General features: G+C 47.4%; 1 protein-coding gene across 3 annotated transcripts in view; it reads left to right on the top strand.

Annotated features, from left to right (window-relative positions):
* The first annotated feature begins 3,503 nt into the window (after positions 1-3,503).
* Positions 3,504-21,611, top strand: part of LOC135910160 (uncharacterized) — an 87,566-nt gene continuing 69,458 nt past the window's right edge. Inside the window, exons 1-2 of one of the 3 annotated variants that reach the window (XM_065442205.1) lie at positions 3,504-3,767; positions 15,189-15,283. In XM_065442205.1, the coding sequence (XP_065298277.1) occupies positions 3,672-3,767; positions 15,189-15,283 (191 nt within the window). In that variant the 5' untranslated portion in view covers positions 3,504-3,671. The remainder of the gene's footprint in view (positions 3,768-15,188; positions 15,284-21,611) is intronic. The other 2 variants (XM_065442207.1, XM_065442206.1) reach the window with 2 other exon arrangements.

The following is a 21,611-nucleotide window of genomic DNA, read 5'->3' as shown; positions in this document are numbered from 1 at the left end:
AGACATTATCAGATTATGAACAGCAGATTGCCATTATCCCTCAAGAGAAAATTTATAACAGCTGTGTCTTACCAGTACTCACGTACGGGGCAGAAAGCTGGAGGCTTACGAAAAGGGTTCTACATAAATTGAGGACGATGCACCGAGCTATGGAAAGAAGAATGATAGGTGTAACGATAAGGGATAAGAAAAGAGCAGATTGGGTAAGGGAACAAACGCGAGGTAATGATATCTTAGTTGAAATCAAGAAAAAGAAATGGGCATGGGCAGGACATGTAATGAGGAGGGAAGATAACCGATAGTCATTAAGGGTTACGGACTGGATTGCAAGGGAAGGGAAGCGTAGCAGGGGACGGCAGAAAGTTAGGTGGGCGGATGAGATTAAGAAGTTTGCAGGGACGGCATGGCCACAATTAGTACATGACCGGGGTTGTTGGCGAAATATGGGAGAGGCCTTTGCCCTGCAGTGGGCGTAACCAGGCTGATGATGATGATGATGATGATGATGATGACATCCTTTACACGGTGAGTACACTACATACTCGACAGGAAATAATGAATAAACCAACAATCAGTAGTATCTAGATGACAGTAAATAGGCTGCGCTCACTAAAATAAACATTTACTTCGTGAACGTCTGCGTTTGCATCAGGTGCAGAGCAACTTCTGTCAAACGCGATTCACATTCTAAAAGCGAGAATTTTCTCGTTTTTTATCATTCCAAAAACAAACAAACTTCAGCAGCAACTACTAAAATTGCACAGAGAAGAATAAAGAGTTATTGGAATGCATAAGCACTGATATTAAGGGTTTCGGGAATGGTGCTGAAATTGTCCTATTAGGCGATATGAATGCCCACATACAGGATTTAGATGGCTATACCGCCAATAACGGGAAGTCAATGCTAGACCTTTGTGAGCAGCATAACCTCGTTCTGGTGAACACAGGGCCTAGGTGTGAAGGGCAGATCACGTGGGAAGCGGGAAACCGGCAATCGACCATTGATTACTATCTGATGACAGAAGGAATTCATGATAAGTTGAGAGAAATGGTCATTGTTGAGGAAGGGCAATAGCAGCATAGCGAGTGACCATAAACGCATCATTCTGAAAGTGGGATAGGTAGTTGGGAAAGAGAGGAAGGAGCGCAAAATTGCCAGTGCAAATTTGAACGTTGAACAAATAGCAGACATCGTCACTAGAATCGTGGAAGAACATAGCAAATGGCCAAGTAAAGAGTGGGAATGTGGTAAGCTTATAAGTGTAATAACGACAGTAATACGGAAAGAGAAACAACATTTTTGTTTGAAACGAAGAAAGAAACCGGAAAGCTGGTGGAACAGGGAAATACGAGAAGCGATCGCCGAACGACAGAAACCATCTAGAGAGCACAGGCACGCAAAGAAGCCGCAATAGCCACAGGATGAAGAGACCAGTAAATAGGAAATATACCGGGTGAAAAAGTCTATTGTTTAAATACTGGTGTAAGCAAAATTAAAAGGTGGAAGTGAAAGTTGGTTGTCAGAAACACGTGAGAAAAAGAAGGCCGCACCTAGAATATTTTTGAACCACATAAAATTATTAGGCAGGAAGTCAACAACAATGGAACAACATATCCTAGACGAAGATGAAAACAGACTGCAAGGAGAAGCGGCAATAAATTATATCCGAAAAATAACAGCCGAATCTTTCCAAGGAAATGAAGAGGTTGTATTCGAATAAAAAAATGCATGAAAGAGACCCAAGTGGAAAAAGACGTTGCACTCTTGTGTCTGACTATAATCAAACACTTGGGAACTGGTGTAGCACCTACCGTGCATTCTCCACGAGAACTGTGGCTGAAGTAGTGCGTGTCTGTAAATGCAATGCCGTTTGCGTAATGATGGGTTCCCAAAGAGACATATGGAGCAGCGACATTGGAAACCACATCTGATGACGCAGTGTCCAACCGGAGAGCACCCGAAGTTAATGCTGCAGTGACCTAAATATTCAAATTTATTACTGACGGAAAACGTTCGCTGCGAAAAACGTTCCCATGCAATTCTTTTAGGAAGTTTTTGCGATAACATGGACGTGACAGAAAAAAAGAATGCAAACACAATGCAGTTGGAAAAAACACCACCACATCTGTCCACGATGTAATAATTAATAAATTTGTAACATGCACTACAGTTTACTAATCGCTAACTGACGTAAATCTTTATATGTGATGTGTGCGGAGAGAAGGAAAGCGGTGTCCTTGATTGCAGGGAACTAGGTATTACGAGGAAATTTCGAGATTTGTATCATAAGGTGGTGTCCGCAGGCGCAGGACAGTTCCTTCCCTGGCGACAAAATATGATGACGATGATGATGATAAATAACTACGTCATATCGCATCCTATCTTCTAAACATATCGATGATGCGAAACTCTTTGTGTCCCACTACGAGGAAGCGCTTTAATTGAGGACGACGCAACGAGCTATGGAAAGAAGAATAATGGGTGTAACGTTAAGGGATAAGAAAAGAGCAGATTGGGTGAGGGAACAAACGCGAGTTAATGACATCTTAGTTGAAATCAAGAAAAAGTAATGGGCATGGGCAGGACATGTAATGCGGAGGGAACGTAACCGATGGTCATTAACGGTTACGGACTGGATTCCAAGGGAAGGGAAGCGTAGCAGGGGGCGGCAGAAATTTAGGTGGGCGGATTAGATTAAGAAGTTTGCAGGGACGACATGGCCACAACTGGTAAATGACCGGGGTTGTTCGAGAAGTATGGGAGAGGCCTTCGCCCTGCAGTGGGCGTAGCCAGGGTGATGATGATGACGATGATGATGATGACGAGAAAGCGCGAAAAACCCGAAATTGTCGCTACCATTGAATTTGAATAATTTTTTTTTATTACGCAACATGTTCGCCCAGTTAACACTTCAGGTGTAAGGGCAAGCAAATTGGGTCCAGCGGTAAATGTTGGGCAAGGTCTACTACGAAGATGCAGTGACTAAGAATTATGTGTGCTTCAATTAGTCGCATTAAAAGGGAGGTGCCTTTATTGGATCTTTTCCGAATTCGCATTTACCCGCTCCTGTTTGTCTCACTGGCCGCAGCCACTTCGTATTTCACGCACGTCCCAATTATTAATCCTTTCTTCAAGACAAGCGTCCTTCGATATTCAGTACTTGATTGTATCGTTTGCTGCATCGCTGTCAGTAAGCTCAGGCACATGAATGGGGCATAAACATTCTGCTTGACCGTGGTTGAAGCTCGGTGTGGCTTCTATTCTTAATTGTGCTGGTTTCACAGCGCTTATCAAGCCCGTTCTGAGAGGAAATATGAAAGTCGCTGTCGGTTGAAATAGACGGCGCCATGAACCTGTGGTCATTGAAGAGGCTCTGGTGAGATGCGTCATTACTTTGGCCTCATGACGCTAAATATTGCCCCTTTCGATTTCACAATACCCGGGTTAGGCTGAGCATCACAGGCTCATGGCATGTATATAGCCTTACGGCACAACCTTTCTTTACACAATAGATTACAGGCGAAGGAGCGCACCCAGAAAATTCGACGGCAGTTGCACTGCAGTCGCTATCTGTATCCCGTGCTCATTGCTCTCGCTCAACTAAAGCAAGTATCTTGCTCGCTAAACACACCTCTTGAGCCATTTGCTCAACCTAATCTCGCAAAGCGATATGGCGCCACTTCTTCCATACTACCCCATTCCATTCAAAACTCTGGAACTTCGGGAGAGAACAATTTCATTTAATGGCGTACACATCCTTTACACGGTGAGTACACTATATGCTCAACAGGAAACAATAAATAAACCAGCAATCAGTAGTATCTAGATTATTTACGTAAGCTGCACTCACTAAAATAAACATTTACTTCGTGAACGTCTGCCTTTGGATCAGGTGCAGAGCAACTTCTGTCAAACGCGATTCAAGTTCTAAAAGCGAGAATTTTCTCGTGTCGTTATCATTAAAAAAAAACCAAACTTCAGCCGCAACTGCTTATTTCAAAAAAGAAAAAAAAAAACAAGAAAGACAAAGTTACCATGCGGCACGTGGAATTTTGTTGTCCGTGAAACGAAAATATCATCGTAACATCGCATCCCTCAAGGTGTGGCCCAGTTTTCTCATATAGTAATCCCATCTTTTTTTTTTGCCCACCTTACTTTTTGTACCCGCTCTTCTTTCTTTCTTTAGTCGCCCTTTCCCTTCCCGTAGTGCAGGATAGCAAACTGCAGGCTTTCACTCTGGTTAACGTCACTGCCTTTATCTAATTTGCATATCTTGCTCTCTCTCCTCTCTTTCTCTCTCTCTCTCTCCAATTTCCTTATGTAGGGCTAGCAACCATTCCGCTTTTTGCACTCGTGCTGAAATGCTCAAATCTGTTAAATGGTGACTTCTTTGGAAAGTTAAGAGCAGGCAAACGTGCTTGATAAAAAGAGGGCTCTTGATCTATTTCAAAAGCTGAATTGTTATGAGCTCAAGATTAGCTGCCAACGTCCATTTGCTCCTGGCTATATGACCGTAATATTAAAAATGTTAATAGGTCAGTGTCAGTTAATTAGGCTCCTAAATCAGTACACATGGTACCTATTTTTGCGAACACGCTCGTTCACATTCATGCGCCGTCAGGAGTATTATAGTGCCCACGTATTCTATTTCTTGCCTAAGACATACAGTAGAAGCCGAATCCCGCTCCCCTTTCCCCCGCTACACACACGCACAAACATATTATATATATATATATATATATATATATATATATATATATATATATATATATATATATATATATATATATATATATATTGTCATGGAAGGATGAAAGATGAGGTGGAAGATGGAAGACGCTGGCTGCTGCGTGCTGTTGGTGGTCAGAGTAGTTAAGAATGCTGACCACCAACAGCACACAGAATCCAACATCTCCGATCTTCGGCTTCCTCTTTCTTCTTTCATCCTTCCGTAATTATATATATATATTTATATATACATAGCGGGGGAAAGTGGAGGGTGGTTCGGCTGTGGCTGTCTGCACTGCGCAAGAAATGTATACATATATTGTCGCCACTGGGTGTAGCGTTACCACCGGGATTCTCCACGCCATAAGGTTGAGTATGTCCGGCTGTAGCAGTGAAGGAAAACGGGGTTTATTTTACATTATTTGCACATTCACACAAGTAGTACCATTCTAGTCAGGCCATACATGTCTGCAGACATCAGGAGACGTCAGCACCTGTCACTGCATCAAAGGCCCGCTCTTAAAATGTTCGTTTCCAAAGTAGGTTACACAAGAGATTTTAACGATTTTTTTGCTGCCAATCAGAGGCGCCGTGAAGTTCGCTGGTCTCCGCCTCTGATATTTAACCTTTGGAGCAAGGACGAGGCAATCTGGAAACAGACTTCGTTCGCGCTCCTTCCGCAGAGATGTTCACGGCTCCTCCAGGAAAGTCGTCGACTGAGTTCCTCGCCGTCCGTGACGGTCATCTTGTCATGGTCAGAGATTAGACTTCGCGCTCGTTGCCACTTTCACGGAGGGCGGCGGATGCTGTCGCTTCCAAGCAAGCCATTTGTTTGCCTGTTCCGGTCGGCGCCCTAGTCCTAGACATGTTTTTGCTCTGTATTTTCAAACACGAAGATTAGGGTCCCAGTGACACGTTGCATGTATACATCTTTAAAAGGGTTCTGGCTTACGCGACAGGCTTGGCGAGAAAACTGTTTACGAATAGCATAAGCTGCTGTGAACACCTCACTCAACTTTTGCGGTCGTGCACGGCATCTGGAGCTCGCAAGTGCTGCCCGAAGCCACCTTTATCTCAAGCGCTCCATTTCCAGTAGAAGCCTCTGTCTCACACTTTTGAGGACGGTTTATTTGGTATTCTGCAGATTCCTATACGAAGCTGCTGCTGGCCAATAGCTGACATCAGTAAAGAAGGCTGGCCCCTTTAGAAATTAAGAATAGTGTTTTCTGTATGGATAATATTTGAACTTTTGGGCTGCCGTAGGCACGCACAGCCAATCTTATGTTGTTTTGTTCGGGTACCTAAGTGTTTCTTAGTTATTTTGGCTAACTTGCAATCTATCAGATGTCCCTCGATCAGCTGCCGAAGGTAGATACCCATATAGCCCATTAAGTACGGTACGTATTTCCTGCGACAGAGAGCAACCGGAATTGGTGTTCGTTTCAAGGTCAACCGGAAATACCCGTCCGATACTGTAAAATTGAGAGTACCCTTAGTGCACTTTTGTTGGCTTCGCGGTGTTGATTACGTATTAGAAGCTCACGTAAAATCTTTTCTGAGACTACGTCGTTAGTTGTAGTATCGAGTGGCCTGTACGTCGGTACCGTACGCTACCGAACCCGCTACTTAATGAGCGGTGAATACACTATAAGATATTTAATATCTTAAACTCACTCCATGCAGAAACACGTGAGAATAACTTAGACCTTGTTCGCCATATTGCAAAAGAGCTCACTCGACACACGTCCTGTCTCTTAGAGGAGTGATGTACAGCTGACAGTAGACCAGAGCAGACCACCGTCATATGCACAAGATATGAACTCGCCCGTGCCGACTCTGCATCTACCACGTGACCGGCTGCACGCACTTTATTGACATACACTTTTTACAGCGTAAACTGTTGTGGCCTCATTTCAATACCCGCTTCAGCTGGCGAAGGTGTCCGCCAGCGGTGTCTGTAGCAGCTATCGCCCTGAACGAGACAAAGAAATATCCAATAATTGCGGGGAACGAGCCCGGGAGAGAGTGAAAAGGTGATTATCGCCGGCAATTCAAACCTGGCTCGGTGCTCAAAAGCAATTGTGGAGAGGGTGAAAAGCGATAAAAGAGTGGCGGTAGGGACATTTCCAGGGCGCACACTGAGTTATGTCATGGAGCGAGCAAAAGAAAAGCTCGCGGAACATGCCCGCGCGCGCAACCTTGTCATGGTAGCAGGTGGGCTAAATGACGTCCCAAACAGGAAAGGGACAGGACTAGGCCAGCGCTTGGCCAAGGGTGGGGACGACTTGCGCGAGCTATCCCCTCAGGTGCAGATCGTGCAGTGCATGGTACCGGAAGTGCCTGTGCGTGACAGTCCCGTACAATGAGCCATAGTAACTGCTATTGAGGCAATATGGAAAATGAGCCGAGAGAAAGGCTTCGAGGTTGTCGAAGTAAACAGGGAAGTGAGAAGGTGTGGTGGTTTTAAACGAGACGGAATCCACTTGAATTACAGACTGGAACGAGGAGTGGGCTGGCGACTTGGTGGTCGCACTGTAGCTTTTTTAGGGGGCCCACGGGCGCTCAGGAGGCGAGAGTAGGCAGTAATGAAGAAGGTCCCCTAATGGAACCTCGGAACAGCGTCACCGTCGATAACGGGAACAGGGGGAAAAGAATGCAAGAAAGAGAGCTCGCCATGCAAAAGGCTACATAAACATGCAGGGCGGCAGAAGAAATGAAAAGAGGGCAGAGATGGAGGAGCAGTTAAATACCGAACAAATAGGAGTGCATGCGGTTACAGAAACGCCCCTTAGATATTCAGAAGAGCCGCCAGTTATTGAGAATTATGTTTGGGAAGGATGCAACAGAACTAAGTAGGAAAGAAAGGGCGGGGTAGTCGGAATGCTCATTCATCACGGAGCCAAATAGAAAAGAGTAAGTTCACAGTGTCAAGAGCATCTTTGGTTATCAGGTAGAATGAGTAGGAAAAAAAAACTTGGCTGGGCGTTGCGTATTTGTGGACCGGAAAAAATTGCACAGAGAAGAATAAAGAGTTATTGGAATGCATAAGCACTGATATTAAGGGTTTCGGGAATGGTGCTGAAATTGTCCTATTCGGTGATAGGAATGCCCACATACAGGATTCAGATGGCTATACCGACAACAATGCGAAGTCAATGCTAGACCTTTGTGAGCAACATAACCTCGTTCTGGTGAACACAGGGCCTAGGTGTGAAGGGCAGATCACGTGGGAAGCGGGAAACCGGCAATCGACCATTGATTACTGTCTGATGACAGAAGGAATTCATGATAAGTTGAGAGAAATGGTCATTGTTGAGGAAGGGCAATAGCAGCATAGCGAGTGACCGTAAACGCATCATTTTGAAAGTGGGATAGGTAGTTGGGAAAGAGTGGAAGGAGCGCAAAATTGCCAGTGCAAATTTGAACGTTGAACAAATAGCAGATATCGTCACTACAATCGAGGAAGAACATAGCAAATGGCCAATTAAAGAGCGGGAATGTGGTGAGCTTATAGGTGTAATAACGACAGTAATACGGAAAGAGAAACAACATTTTTGTTTGAAACGAAGAAAGAAACCGGAAAGCTGGTGGAACAGGGAAATACGAGAAGCGATCGCCGAACGACAGAAACCATCTAGAGAGCACAGGCGCGCAAAGAAGCCGCAATAGCCACAGGATGAAGAGACCAGTAAATAGGAAATATACCGGGAGAAAAAGTCTATGGGTTTAAATACTGATGTAAGCAAAATTAAATGGTGAAAGTGAACGTTGGTTGTCAGAAACACGTGAGAAAAAGAAGGCCGCACCTAGAATATTTTGGAACCACATAAAATTATTAGGCAGGAAGTCAATAACAATGGAACACATCCTAGAGGAAGATGAAAACAGACTGCAAGGAGAAGCGGCAATAAATTATATCCGAAAAATAACAGCTGAATCTTTCCAAGGAAATGACGAGGTTGCATTTGAATAAAAAAAGCATGAAAGAGACCCAAGTGGAAAAGGAGTTGGTGCTGACAAATTTCAGCTGGAAGAAAGCGGGAAATTCCTAAACGCACAGCCACAGGGTGAGACGAGGTTCCCGTTAGGCTGATCAATGAACTAGGACCAATAAGTAAGGAAGCTCAGGTGAAAGCAGTGGAAAAAACTTTAAAAGATAGACGAATACCAGTCACTTGGCGACAAAGTAGAATGAATTTAATTTTGAAATGTGATGGGGAGAAAGACAGAATTTCCTCGTATAGACCGTTGACCATTAGATTGGTAATATACAGGCTACCAACGCAGGCAGTCAAATTAAAGCTTCAAATATTGGCCGAGAATAATGGCATTTTGGGAAAGCTTCAGAATGGCTTCAGAATAGGTTGGCGTTTGCATGATGACTTGTTTGTTCTTACTTACTGAACTGAAATATTAAAGACAGAAAGCAGACCATTCTACGTGGCCTTTTTAGACATTACATGAGCCTATGACAACGTAGACCGCAACATTTTGCGGGATATTCTGGAAGGTAAAGGCTTAGATGACGATCGCCTACAGCTTTTGAGAGATATTTAATAAGAAAATTCCGTTTGCATTGAATGGGAAGGGATGAGGAGCGAGGACAAAGTTAATGTCAACAAGGGACTGAGCCAGGGGTGCCCTTTAACCCCGCTGCTGTTTATGATGTACATGGTGAGGATGGAGAGTGCGCTAGAAGGAAGTATTATCGGGTTCAATCACTCATAGAAACAGGCGGGTACAGTAGTAAAGCAGCCGCTCCCAGGTTTATTTTATGCGGACTGCATTGTGTTGCTACCTAACAAGCAAAGTGATTTGCAAAGTCTGGCTAATATCTGTGGACAGGAAGGCAACAACTTAGATTTGAAATTTAGTGTTAGAGAATCAGGTCTTATGATATTTAATGAAAACAGTGAACAGACAGTGGAGATGCAGGGCCAGGAAATACCTCGGGTAACAGAATATAAATAACTTGGTATATGGATAAACGAAGGCAACAGATATATGGAAACACAGGAAAAAAATAATAACAGTAAAGGGGATGATGATGATGAAGCAACATTCACTGGGCCCGAAATAAATCGGTGGTGCACGCAGGCACCAGACGGGGTGGTTCCCTAGTTACGGGACCCATACGTTTTCAGCAGCTCCTGGCCCCTGTCCGTCAGTGCGAGCTGAATCGGTAGGGCGGGGCTGGATAACAAGGTCTTCCATCGCTCAAGGGGTTGAGGATTGGGGGTGTTGGTGGGGAGGGGAGGAGGGGGGGTCTTGAGTTCTGTGCACTCTGCCAAGACGTGCGGCAGGGGGCCCTTTTCTCTTCTGCAAAAAGGACAGAGCATATCGTATTCCGCAGGGTACATGCGGTTCATCAGTACGGGATGCACAAGCGATCCCGCCTGCGCTCGACGCAGGATCGTCTGTTGTTGCCTGGTGAGTTTGGGGTGCGGTTCTGGCAACCTGCACCTTTCTTCTCGGTACATCCGGGTAATGTCGCGAAAGCTGGTAACCGGGTGCGGTAGCTCTTCCGGCTCGTGCTCGGCCCGGATTGACATTTCTCGGGCATGGTAGTCGGCGATGGTGTTGCCTGCTACCTGCGAGTGTGCCGGGACCCACATGAGCTCTATGGCTCTTCCTGGAGGCTGGTCCTTGGCTAGAATGGCGCGGGTCGCGGAGGAGATTACCCCCCTGCGGAAGCTTCTGTAGGCTGTCTTTGAGTCGGTGACTACGGTGTCCACGCTCGGCTGTGCGAGTGCGAGGGCTACGGCCGCTTCTTCGGCAACTGCGGGGTCTGTTGTCTTCAGGGACGCGCTGACGATCACCCTCTCTTTTGAAGTAACCACCACGGCTGCACGGTTACTGTGTTTTCGGAGCGAGGCGTCCGCGTAGATGACCCTGGGGTTCTCTTACAGCTTACGGGCTAGGGCTTTGGCTCGCGCGGTGCGCCTCTCATCGTCCTTGCCCGGCGTCATGTTCGGGGAAGGGGATTTGTCTGAATTATCATTTTCCAGTCTTCTGGAAGGGCCGTCTTGATGGGTACTGGCTCGATCTGCCATCCTATCTTGCGTAGGACGGCTCGTCCATGTTCCGTGTGACTGAGCCGGATTATCTGATTAGAGAGGTGGGCTTCGATGAGCTCCTGCACCGTGTTGCGGGCCCCCATGTCTAGCAGTGTTTGCGTGGACGAGTATATGGGTATGCCCAGTGCTTGTTTCGTTGCCTTAAGAAGCATCGTGTTTAGGGTGTCCCTATTCGCCTTCGTCAGCTGGAGATACGGGGCGGAGTAGGTAACCCGCGACACGACGAACGCGCGTACCAGGCGCATGGTATCGTCCTCTTCAAGGCCTCGGTTTCTGTTTGATACCCTCCGAATCATACCAAGTATCTATTCTGATGTAGTCTTGATCTTTGTGATGGCGGCCTGTGCCTTTCCATCGCTCTGAAGTAGTAGGCCGAGAATCCCAATCTGCTGTGTTGGCTTGATGGTCTTACCGGCAATCGTGATAATCACGCTCGGCGGCAGCTCCTTCTTGGCTTTTCCCGGTTGGATCATGAGCAGCTCTCATTTCTGGCAAGCGCAGCTCAGTACGCACGACTTTGCGTACTCGTGCACGGTCGTTGCCGCCCGCTGCAAGACTTCCTCCATCCAGGCATCGGATCCGGCTCGGGCCGTCCACAGCGTAATATCATCGGCGTATAACGCGTGGTCCACGCCTTCGATTTGGTTGAGTAGATCGGGCAGGGGCAGCAGGGCCAGATTGAAGAGCAGGGGCGACAAGACCGATCCCTGAGGGGTGCCCCTATCGCCGAGCTCGACAGGGTCCGACTTCTCCTCCCCTATCCTGAAGGTCGCCGTTCGGTTTGACAGAAAATCTTTTATGTAGCCGAATGTCTTTCTGCCACACCGGGTTTTGTTTAGATTCTGCAACACGCTCGCGTGGGACACGTTGTCAAACGCTCCCTTCAGGCCATGGGCGAGTATCCCGCGCGGCGCGTGCCTCGTCGCCGGCTTGACGACCAGTTCGTGGAGTTGGATCATCACGTCTTGGGTGCTGAGATCTTGCCTGAAGCCATAGATCGTTTCTGGCATCTGATCCGTCTCTTCGAGGTGCTTTTGCAACCGGCGAAGGACCATGCGCTCCATCACCTTCCCAACGCAGGATGTGAGGGAGATGGGCCGCATGTTGTCTATCGTGAGGGCTTTGCCGGGCTGTGGAATGAAGCGGACCTCGGCGTCCTTCCATTCCTTCGGCAACTGCGAGCTCTCCCAGGCTTCGTTAATGTGCTCTAGGAGGCCGCGGGCCGCTGTACCGCTCATGTTACCGAGAAATTTGTAAGTTATGGCGTCCCTGCCGGGTGCACTTCTCTTGTTACTGTCATCTATAGCTGTCCACAGCTCCATCATGGTAAACGGCCGGTCCAGTTCTTCGTTGTCGGGTCCTTCGTACCTCTCGGGCACCAGGTACTGGCACTTCTCTGTCTTTAGGTACTTGGCCTTCAGGTCTTCCAGGAGACTGCAACCGTCTGCCTTGTACGTGTTCAATTTTTGGTGAGGTTGCGATTGGTCCCAGTTTTGCTACTCAGCGGGTCGATCAGATGCCTCAAGACACCACGTCCTCCACGTCAAGAGCTTGCACTGTAGGCTGTCGCAGCTTTTCAGCCAATTTTCCTTACATAGTTTGGCCGCGTACTCGGCGATCTGTTTCTTCAAGACTGCTATGCGCTTGGCCAGCTTTCTGTTGTGTCTCTGACGTTTCCACCGCCGCGTCAACGAGTGTCGGGCCGCCCACATGTGGGTCAGTCTGGCGTCCACGTACGGTGTCTGCGACGTCGCTGCGATTTCTTGGGTAAATTTATCTAGAGCCTTCTTCTGATCCCTCGCCCAATCGGTGTAGGTCCTTTGTCTGTCAGCCTGTCCCGTTTCTTCCTCGGATGCCTCTTCTTGTTCTTTGGTAAACTTTCTCATCTTGTCCCAATGCGTGATCCGCGCCGTCCCCAGTACAGCCCAATATCGGGAGCCTCGGAACGTGATACCGATCACGCTGTGGTCAGACCCCAGGTCCACTTCTTCGCATCTCCAGGAGACGTCTAGCGTGCCCGATAGCCACGACAGGTCTGGTGTGGTGTCCCTAGCGGCACTGTTGCCTCTTCTGGTGGATACGTCTGGGGGATACGTCTGGTGGATACGAGATGTGGATACGAGTAGTGGATACGTCTGGTGGATACTAGATGGCCCTCCTGAACGAACCGGACGTATCCACCAGTAAAGGGGAAGAGAAATTCAGCCATGATGAAGCAGAGAGTGCTATGGGGGAAAAATAGGTACGAGGTCCTCCGATGTACGTGGAAAGGTGCAATGGTTCCAGGACTTGCTTTTGGAAATGCGGTTGTTTGCTTTATTTCAGGGGTACAATCAGGATTCGACAGGAACCAGTCAGTGGGTCGCCTTGCATAGGGTGCTTACGGGAAGACTACAAATGAAGCTGTGCAGGGTCATATGGGCTGGAATAGTTTTGAAGTGAGGGAAGCTCGCAGTAAAATTGAGTATGAAGAACGGCTGAGGATTATGGAAGAAATGAAATGGGCTGAGTGAGTGTTCAGGTATCTCTAGAGGGAAAACATTGATTCACAGTGAAGAAAAAGAACTAGAAAGCTTACCAGCAAGTATGCGTCCTGTAGGGTGGGCAACACAGCAACAAAGAAAGTCAAGCGGAAAGTCAGAAAGGCCGAAATAATCTCATGGGTGGCGGCAATGGAAAAGAAACCTGCCATGAATAACTACTTAAGAGGAAAGAACGAAATCAGGAAAGAAACCACTTATGATAACTACAAGGGAAGCTCATTACTTTTCGGAGCGAGATCAGGATGCCTTAGAACACGCACCTATAAAGCGAGATATAAGAATGGAGAAGACGCATGTACTTGCTGCAGTAAAGCTAGGGAAACTATGGAGCATGTTTTATTAGAATGTGAAGACTTCTACCCAGCACTCGATTTAGGCACCACTGGCAACCTTGGAGCCCTCGGGTTCAGCGGGAGCAGTGGTAAAGCTACCATATCGGCAATAGGCATTAGCGAGAGGCGATTGGAGGATTGGTTGAAGAAAAGCAGGGAAACGACAAAAGACGGAGACGTACAAAAGCACAGTTCACAATGGGCGATCACAAAATTTAGGGGTGCTAGTTCATATAGTTTTTTTTGTTGTTGTTTAACCTAGGTAGGACATTAGGCAGTATAATAGCAAGAGCTTCGTGGCCGAACACCCCGCCCAGTTCCAAAGGGGACGCTCATAACATCCATCTATCCATCCATCCATCCATCCATCCATCCATCCATCCATCCATCCATCCATCCATACATCCATCCATCCATCCATCCGTCCGTCCGTCCGTCCGTCCGTCCGTCCGTCCATCCGTCCGTCCGTCCGTCCGTCCGTCCGTCCGTCCGTCCGTCCGTCCATCCATCCATCCATCCATCCATCCATCCATCCATCCATCCATCCATCCATCCATCCATCCATCCCGCCTTTGTCTATTTTGAGCGCATTGCGGCCGTGCGGGGACCGGTGCGAGGATGCCCCAATACCCTTGCATTTAACAAGTTTTCTCTCTCTCTTCCCTTCCAACTTGCAGCGTGCGTCACTCGAACCCTCGTGTTTAGGCGACGCGGCTCCCCTTTCCGCTCACAGCGCGATTCCAAAGTGCAGCGTCCGATGCGGGACGCCTCTGACGTGATCGCTGCGCTGTAGCGTGTCCGCTGGGAAAGCGTCTCCTGCGATGTGTGACGCGCTGCTGGAGAGGAGTCATGCGTCTTCGTGGTGCTCCCAAGCGGGGTAGAGGACGATCGCTTCGTGGCGTAAGCCCAATGGTCGCGTACGCCTTCATGGCGCGCCGCAGCCCAGCTATCCGTGCCGATTGCGACGTTTGGCTTGCGTAAATCGTTTCTCCCTCCGAGACCCCGAGTTCTTTAGTTCGTGCCGCTTGCTCACGCGCATGTGTCATTGCCGCGCCGAACGCTGCGTTGCTCGGCGCTCACCGGGTGTCTTTGTGTGACTCAAGAGCATGCCGATCAAATGAGTGGGCGTTGCGAACTCGGGTGCAACGCGATAACGCTATCACGTTGCACTATTGAAGACGAAGCTTAAACGGCCTGAATTTTTTTTTACCACAGTTGCTCAGCAGTTGCTTGACAGTTTGCTCAGCTGTATTAGCGTTACCATTCTGCGTTCTTGTTTGATAGCACTAGCGCTATTTGATTGTTGTTAATATCGACCCAAAGATCGCAGGCCAAACGTAATTGTAGAGCTGTAAAGTTTCACACGACTTCCCTAATACAACTAGATCGTAAAGCAGCAGTTCATGCCTAGAAACTATGAATGACCAATAAACAGATCATCGATATCTTAAATTCAGAACCTCTCTTATTTATGTTCGAGCACTTACAATTTCGCCTCCCATTACAGATGGGGAGGACAGAGAGGTTAAACGACCGCTCCGTGAACGGGTTTGATGGTTTCAGCTTTCGCACATTTGCAATCACTCGAACTATAGAGGACAGGTGAGTAAAGGCGCCGCTTTCGTCTCATTCATTGACACAGATGCGTCAAAGTGCCTATCAACGAATACTCCAGCTTCGGCTAGGTCAGCGCTCGCACTTAATGGCCGCTCAGACGTGACTTGTCCCAATGTGTTTTGCTTAAGGGTTCGGCCATTGGGAGCAGATACAGGCTGTGCGAGCAGTTTCTTGAGACCAAATCGAATACGAATCGAGTAGTGCGAGAGAAGAGTCGAATGCTGAGTACTTTTCGTATCGTTTTCTGGTGAACGAAGAGCCATTTTCATCAACTGTGTTCACATCCTAGTACACTCACATTAACCACTTTCTATTAATATTCTGCAGTTTAATAAGAGTTGTTCATTAAGATAGGAAAAGCATGCCAGGGAGGTGACAAGAATCCAGGCGGTTTAGAGTTGTTCAGAGAGGGGGGGTACTGGATGTCGTAGCAAGCACTGATGCACATGTGCTCGTGTCTCTTTGCAGTCGTTGACTATGAGCCCGCAGTTGATAGGTTTTTGTCCTGCCTTGTTACCTTTAAATGAACCTAATAACCATTCTCATTCTGGATTGTTTCTTCGAACCTGCAGGAGTCGCATGTCAGGCTACTGGCCACTTCAATACGGTAGCAGTAGTTTATAAAGCACAAATCCCGCATTGGGTACAAAGAGGTCCTTTATTCGCAACATCAGGAGTCTTGGGCGACTTCGAACGATCGCTGTTAGGTCGCAAAACTCTGGCAGCCTGCGCGCATGTAGCATGACCCACTATGCGACTTCTGCTAATCCTGTGTGTCTAGCATGACCGCCGGGCAGAACACTAATGCACGGTTGCAGACTTCAAGAACTATTAAAAAAATAATATACACGAATAGACTATTCTATTGAAGTACCTAATCGAGAAGTGATAATTCGATTCGTTATTAAAAATGTGAATATTTTCACCACCCTACAAACTACAGTGATGCATAAATGCAGATTTTATGCCCCCTGCTGATGTCTGTCTGAAGTGAAGCTTTCATTAACTGGTTGGTCAAATGTTATGAAACACATAAATGCCCAGGGGACTCTGGCTACACGTATTGCACGGTTTCCAGGATCAGCCCGCTTTAGTTTGCAGAACACCACTGAGCAAATGGGCCAAACGCAAGGGCAGAAGCCACAGAAAGCTTGTCGTTAATTAGGCAATCATGCGCTTGAAGGCATTTATCTCTAGCAGATAAGAAAATAAATTATGGTGTTCTAAGCGCCAGAATCACGATCTGATTGTGAGGGAACCTGTATTGGAGGATTTCGAAAATTTGGGCCTCCTGGGTTTCTTTAAAGTGCACTTTTATGTAAATACAGGGGTGTTTTCGCATTTCGCCCCCATCAAAATGCGGCCGCCGCGACACGGACTCGACCCCGCGAACTCCTGCTTAGTAGCCCAGCGCCATAACCACTAAGCAACGACAGTGGGCATGTTGCAGTTAAGATTTTCTGGTTTTGATGTTTTCTTTGGAATTTCACTGCGTTGATCCGTAGACAACAGATTCGCGTAGGGGTGAGTATTCTGAATGGCTACATACAAGCCATTGAATATGCAGTCAATGTACTTTTTTTAAGGATAGTTTTAGTGTCTTCTTCTTACTTCACCGTATCCCTTATGTTTCTAGCCCACTGATTTGGCTGACCACGGAGATTATGTAGCCTAAAAATGTCCGATGATCCTGAAAGTAGACCTGGCGGAAGTACTGGTGTCCCACGTGGTATCAATTCAGTGGTACCATGCGGTGTCTGAAATACAAGTGGAACCAATTGTATTGGGGCCGGACTTTTTGACGTTTTCAGCAAAAACTTCGAATACCATGAAAAAATAAGCGTAGAAAATGTATCGAGCTGGAAACTGTTGAAAATGTTGTTTTCTAAAGCGATGCAGAATTAGACATTCAGTATTCCGTAATCGTGCAAGCATTAAAGTTTCTTGATTTAACTCTGCATATTTAGCCAATTGTTATTCGCAAAAAACAGCAGAGGCTACCTAACTTTGATTGTCAACATGAATGCGTTCTCATTGAATAAATATAGTAACGCAACGCATTGCCATCGTCGAAATGGGGTATGTATAAGGCAATGGTACTGGGCGGCTGAATTCTGCTGTCGCGCTTGCCTAACAATACCCAGTGCCATCTATCGCTGCCACCGTAAAGCCTGAGTCCGGCCTCCGAAATTCACAGCGTGCCATGTGTGCAAACGCTGAGGAACGCGTGACAGCTGCAACCAGGCTCCTCTCTCGCGCTTCTTCTTTCCGGACACGCTGCGCCATCCAGTGGCACTGCCGATAGCTCCCAGCGTGGCCTCCGAGACTAGGAGCGTGGCGAACTGCGGTGCCTGCGAACAGCGAAAATCGTTCCATCGCTTGCCGCACGCAAAGCGCCACGTACTCAGTGCCGCAAGTTCGCGAGTGGCACACTGATGAGCGGCACACACCAAATGCATTCATCGCGCAGCTCGATAAAGTATTGGCGTTAAAGGCGTTCTTTGAAAATCGCCACATATGCAGCACATGTGTGAGTAGCGCAGCCCGCTCATGCATCGGGTTGCTGCGCTTCAGGACCTCTTGTGACGTGGGTTCGATTCCACTCGGCATAGGAGAAATTTAAGGGACCTTTTTCATCATTACAGAGTGGCGTATACGTAGTTACCCAAGTCCGAGCCAACTAAGTCTAGAGAAGAGCGGCGCACATCTAGTAGTAAATGCCAAGTGACCCAAGTTGGCAACTAAAAGGTTCATAGAATACCAGCACAGACCGAGTGGCACGTAATCCTGGCTCCAAGCCAGAGTCAAAGAGTGTCTTCGAACAGGGGTGCAAATAGTTACGCATCGTGCAGTGTAAACCATGTTGGCAAGAAATGTATTCGTTGAAGAGCGGCACATACGCACACATTGCCGAATACTCAATGACCCAAGTTTCTGAAATAGAAGAATAGATTTGGCTTGACCATAGCCAAAGTGAAGACTGAAGGGTCGTTTGGACTATTGAAGCAGCAGTATAGACAAATCTGTCGAAACACCCTCCCTACTTATTTTGAAATCACTCGGAAATGGTGTTAAATAAAAGGGCCCAAGTTTTAACAACCATACGGTCCGAGCTCTTACACGTTCTAAGGCTCAAGAAACCGGGACGGCGATAAGTCACAGCCAAAAATATTCCTCGTGATGGAGACACTCAGGAAGCACAACACAGAGCTTGCGCAATCAGTGAAAAAAGCGCCAACGAGGAGGAATCCGGGTCAGTGAGACTACGGCGGCGAGGGCTAGCAGACGTTTCCTCCGAAGGACGTTTCTTGCGCAGACGAGACCAATTTAAACAGCCCCAAAAGGTACAAGGAGGCGCTAAAAAACTCTCTTGTATCTCCACACTTGGGCGACTTTCAGGAATCGTGAATAGGTCAGTAGAATGCCAGGGCTGTTAAACAGGCCAGGAACCCTACGGTAGGGAACTCCGGAGGCGCATGAGGCGACCGCCTGGCATGAAGAAAATTGGTTAAACAGCACAACGTCAAGCAAGCCAATTATTCCGCTCAGCGAAGAATAGAGAACGTCGCCACAGCCCATCCCATAAAAGAAGGGAAAACGCCATCACGCAGAACTTCAATGGGCTCGTTGTGGTGGGTGAAAAAACGAAGGCGTCACCTAGCAATAAATCAGAACGCGTCTCTTCGTGTAGGGGTGCGGCTTAAAGGTTCAACCGGGCTGAGGTATGCGAGTCCGAACAGGACCAGTCAGAGTGTGACTGCAGTAAAATGTGCCACGAGAGTGAGGGGAAAAGGAGGCTGGCAATTCTCCCGTGTTTACGACCTCCTCTTCGTGGACGAAGAAAACAAGCCGCGAGCAAACAATGACGCATATGATGACAGAGGGAGCTGCATCTTATGCCTGGGGCCCTTGAATTTGGCGTGGCCCGAAGGCCTTCAGACAGCGATCCAATCGAGCGCGCATTAAGAGGTAATACTTGTGGAAATAGGCGCATCCATAAGTTTCGTGTTTGTTGTAAACAGGCTCCTTTTCGTTCTTTGCTTTTCTTTAAAGGTGTTTAGTTTTTTTCGTTTTGAATATATAAGTAACGCCGTTATTGCCGGGTTTCGATCAATCTCTGGACAACCGTGGCTTACTCAACAAAGGAAACATAAAAATATTAGGCATCAGGCTTCTTGCAATGCTTACTAAATTCTGGTTTTCTCCGGTGGTAGTATTCAGAAATATCGGACGAGAGCTGTAGGTACGATTTTGATAGGGTTTATGTGAAGAACGTGTGAACTTGGCACTTCTCGTGGTTGACTGGATTCTCACGGTTTGCTGCGCCGTGGCCTTGGAGTGGTTTGTTTCCAGAAGCTGTCACCAGGCAGGCGTTGGAACGGTCGGTGAAACAAAGCAGAGGCACGAGGTCTACCGGTCTGTTCGAGGTGCTTGGATACTGCAGCCCCTTTGAGACCCCTTGTGGTGGTAGGCGGGCGCTTATAAATGAGCTGTCGTATTTGAGAGCCATTCCGGCGCACGTTCCCATGGCAACATGGTTTGCCTTGTCCCAGGAAAGGCTGTTGTGGTAAGCCTGGACATCAATCTCTCCAATGTGAGAAGCGTTCAAGTAGGCGTCCCGTGTCATTACAATTGCCTTCTTCTCAGAAACAGCGTCACCTCTTTTATTCCACGAGTTAAAAGAAAGAGATGGACGAAGACAAGACAAACCGAAGGGCGTGAGGCCGAAGACGACAAAGCCTGACGAATGCACTAATGCTTCCACAGGCTCCCCTGGAAGACGTCCGCGACCACAAGCCCGCAAGGGGTAATTGAGGCTGTGTTAGCCGACGCATGATTGAGCTGTCAATCGTGAGAAGCGTTCAAGCGGGCGTCTCCATGTCGACATAATTGCCCTCTTCTCAGAAAAAGCGTCAATCTTTATTCCCCGAGCTGACACAAAGGGAAGGACGAAGGCAAGAAAACCCGAAGGTCAGGAGCTCGACGTCAGGACCTGAAGAAAGCACTAGGCTCCCGAAGAAGATAGCTACGACCGCCAGAACACAAGGTCTTATTTAAGGCCGTACTGAACGCGGCATTAAACAGAACTGCTCGAGACTCGGATAACAGTCGCCTTTCCACTTTCCTTTCTACTTTTATTCATTATCACGATGGCCTGATTTGTCGTAGTTTCAGGTTTCTTGTGGTAAAGACCCACATCACCCGGTAGAAGTCGCATCGTTACCTAATATAGGGGTTTCAAGCGCTGTTGGCAAAACACCCCAGCTGGGAAACTCTACCACTTAATCAGAACCGCAGGGTAGGTGGGACCTTATGATTTCGCTTTCAGCTCGCTTGTGTTCTTCTAAAGCAGCCGACGTGGCCACTGTGTCCACGTGATCTCTCATACCAAGTCATGCCGAAGAGAGGTGCTGGATTTTCCAGTTGTGGAGCTTGTGGCCCCTTTACTTTTACAACTATCGCTCATAAAGGGTGGCGCCCTCGGCACTGCGTCAAAACGAACGAAACCGTTTCACAGTTGGCTCCTCTAGGATTCGATGCCATACAATTGAAGTCGGGAACATTTGGCAGTCAAGCATGGTAATCGTTATGTTATTTGCATAGCAAGAGTGGGGGACTTGTAGTGCAAAGCTTTGCGTTCCACACAGCCTCCGACAGGAGAAGCGTTGGAGCATGTGCTTCGGAGGCCAGCATGAGGACTGCTGAAGAGGTCAGAGATTTTATTACTATCGCGATTGCAACTAGATGGACATTTCAGGCGCATTTTTGCCGTTGGAATTGCCGTAAGAGCACGTATAAAATACTCGGGCGATAAAATCGTCGCCATGCGCCGTATGCAGAATATGTCAGTGAAAGCGTACGAGAGTGACTGATGTTTTAAAATGTAACAGTGCCACGCAAACAAAAACACTGGCAAAGAAGAACACGGCATTGACGCTGATTCACAACTGAAGTCTATTAAAATGAAAGTCACATTTATATACCCGTGTCGACAGGGCAACAGCTAATTCGACTGCACATGCACAGCAGTACCCATCCTGGTGATGGGACGAACCAGACTTCGAATTCACCAGGGGTCATTAGGTCGTATAAAACAGTGCCTCATAACAAAAAAAAGAACAAATAAAGGAAAAAAAGACATCCCTATCCAACTTAACAATCTAACGTGATAGGCTTTCTTGTCAATATCTCTTCATAAATTCCTAGTGCGACAGAGGGTTTACTAACACACATTCCCTTCCCTATCAATATGAATGGCCTCCATGAGCTTCCTTGTGGTTGGATCCTTATGCCGGAACAAACCAACAGTTTC

This window comes from Dermacentor albipictus, chromosome 7 (assembly GCF_038994185.2).
Source record: "Dermacentor albipictus isolate Rhodes 1998 colony chromosome 7, USDA_Dalb.pri_finalv2, whole genome shotgun sequence".
NCBI lineage: Eukaryota > Metazoa > Arthropoda > Arachnida > Ixodida > Ixodidae > Dermacentor > Dermacentor albipictus.
Note: the sequence above shows the minus strand (reverse complement) of the source record. Positions and strands in the feature narration are given on the sequence as shown.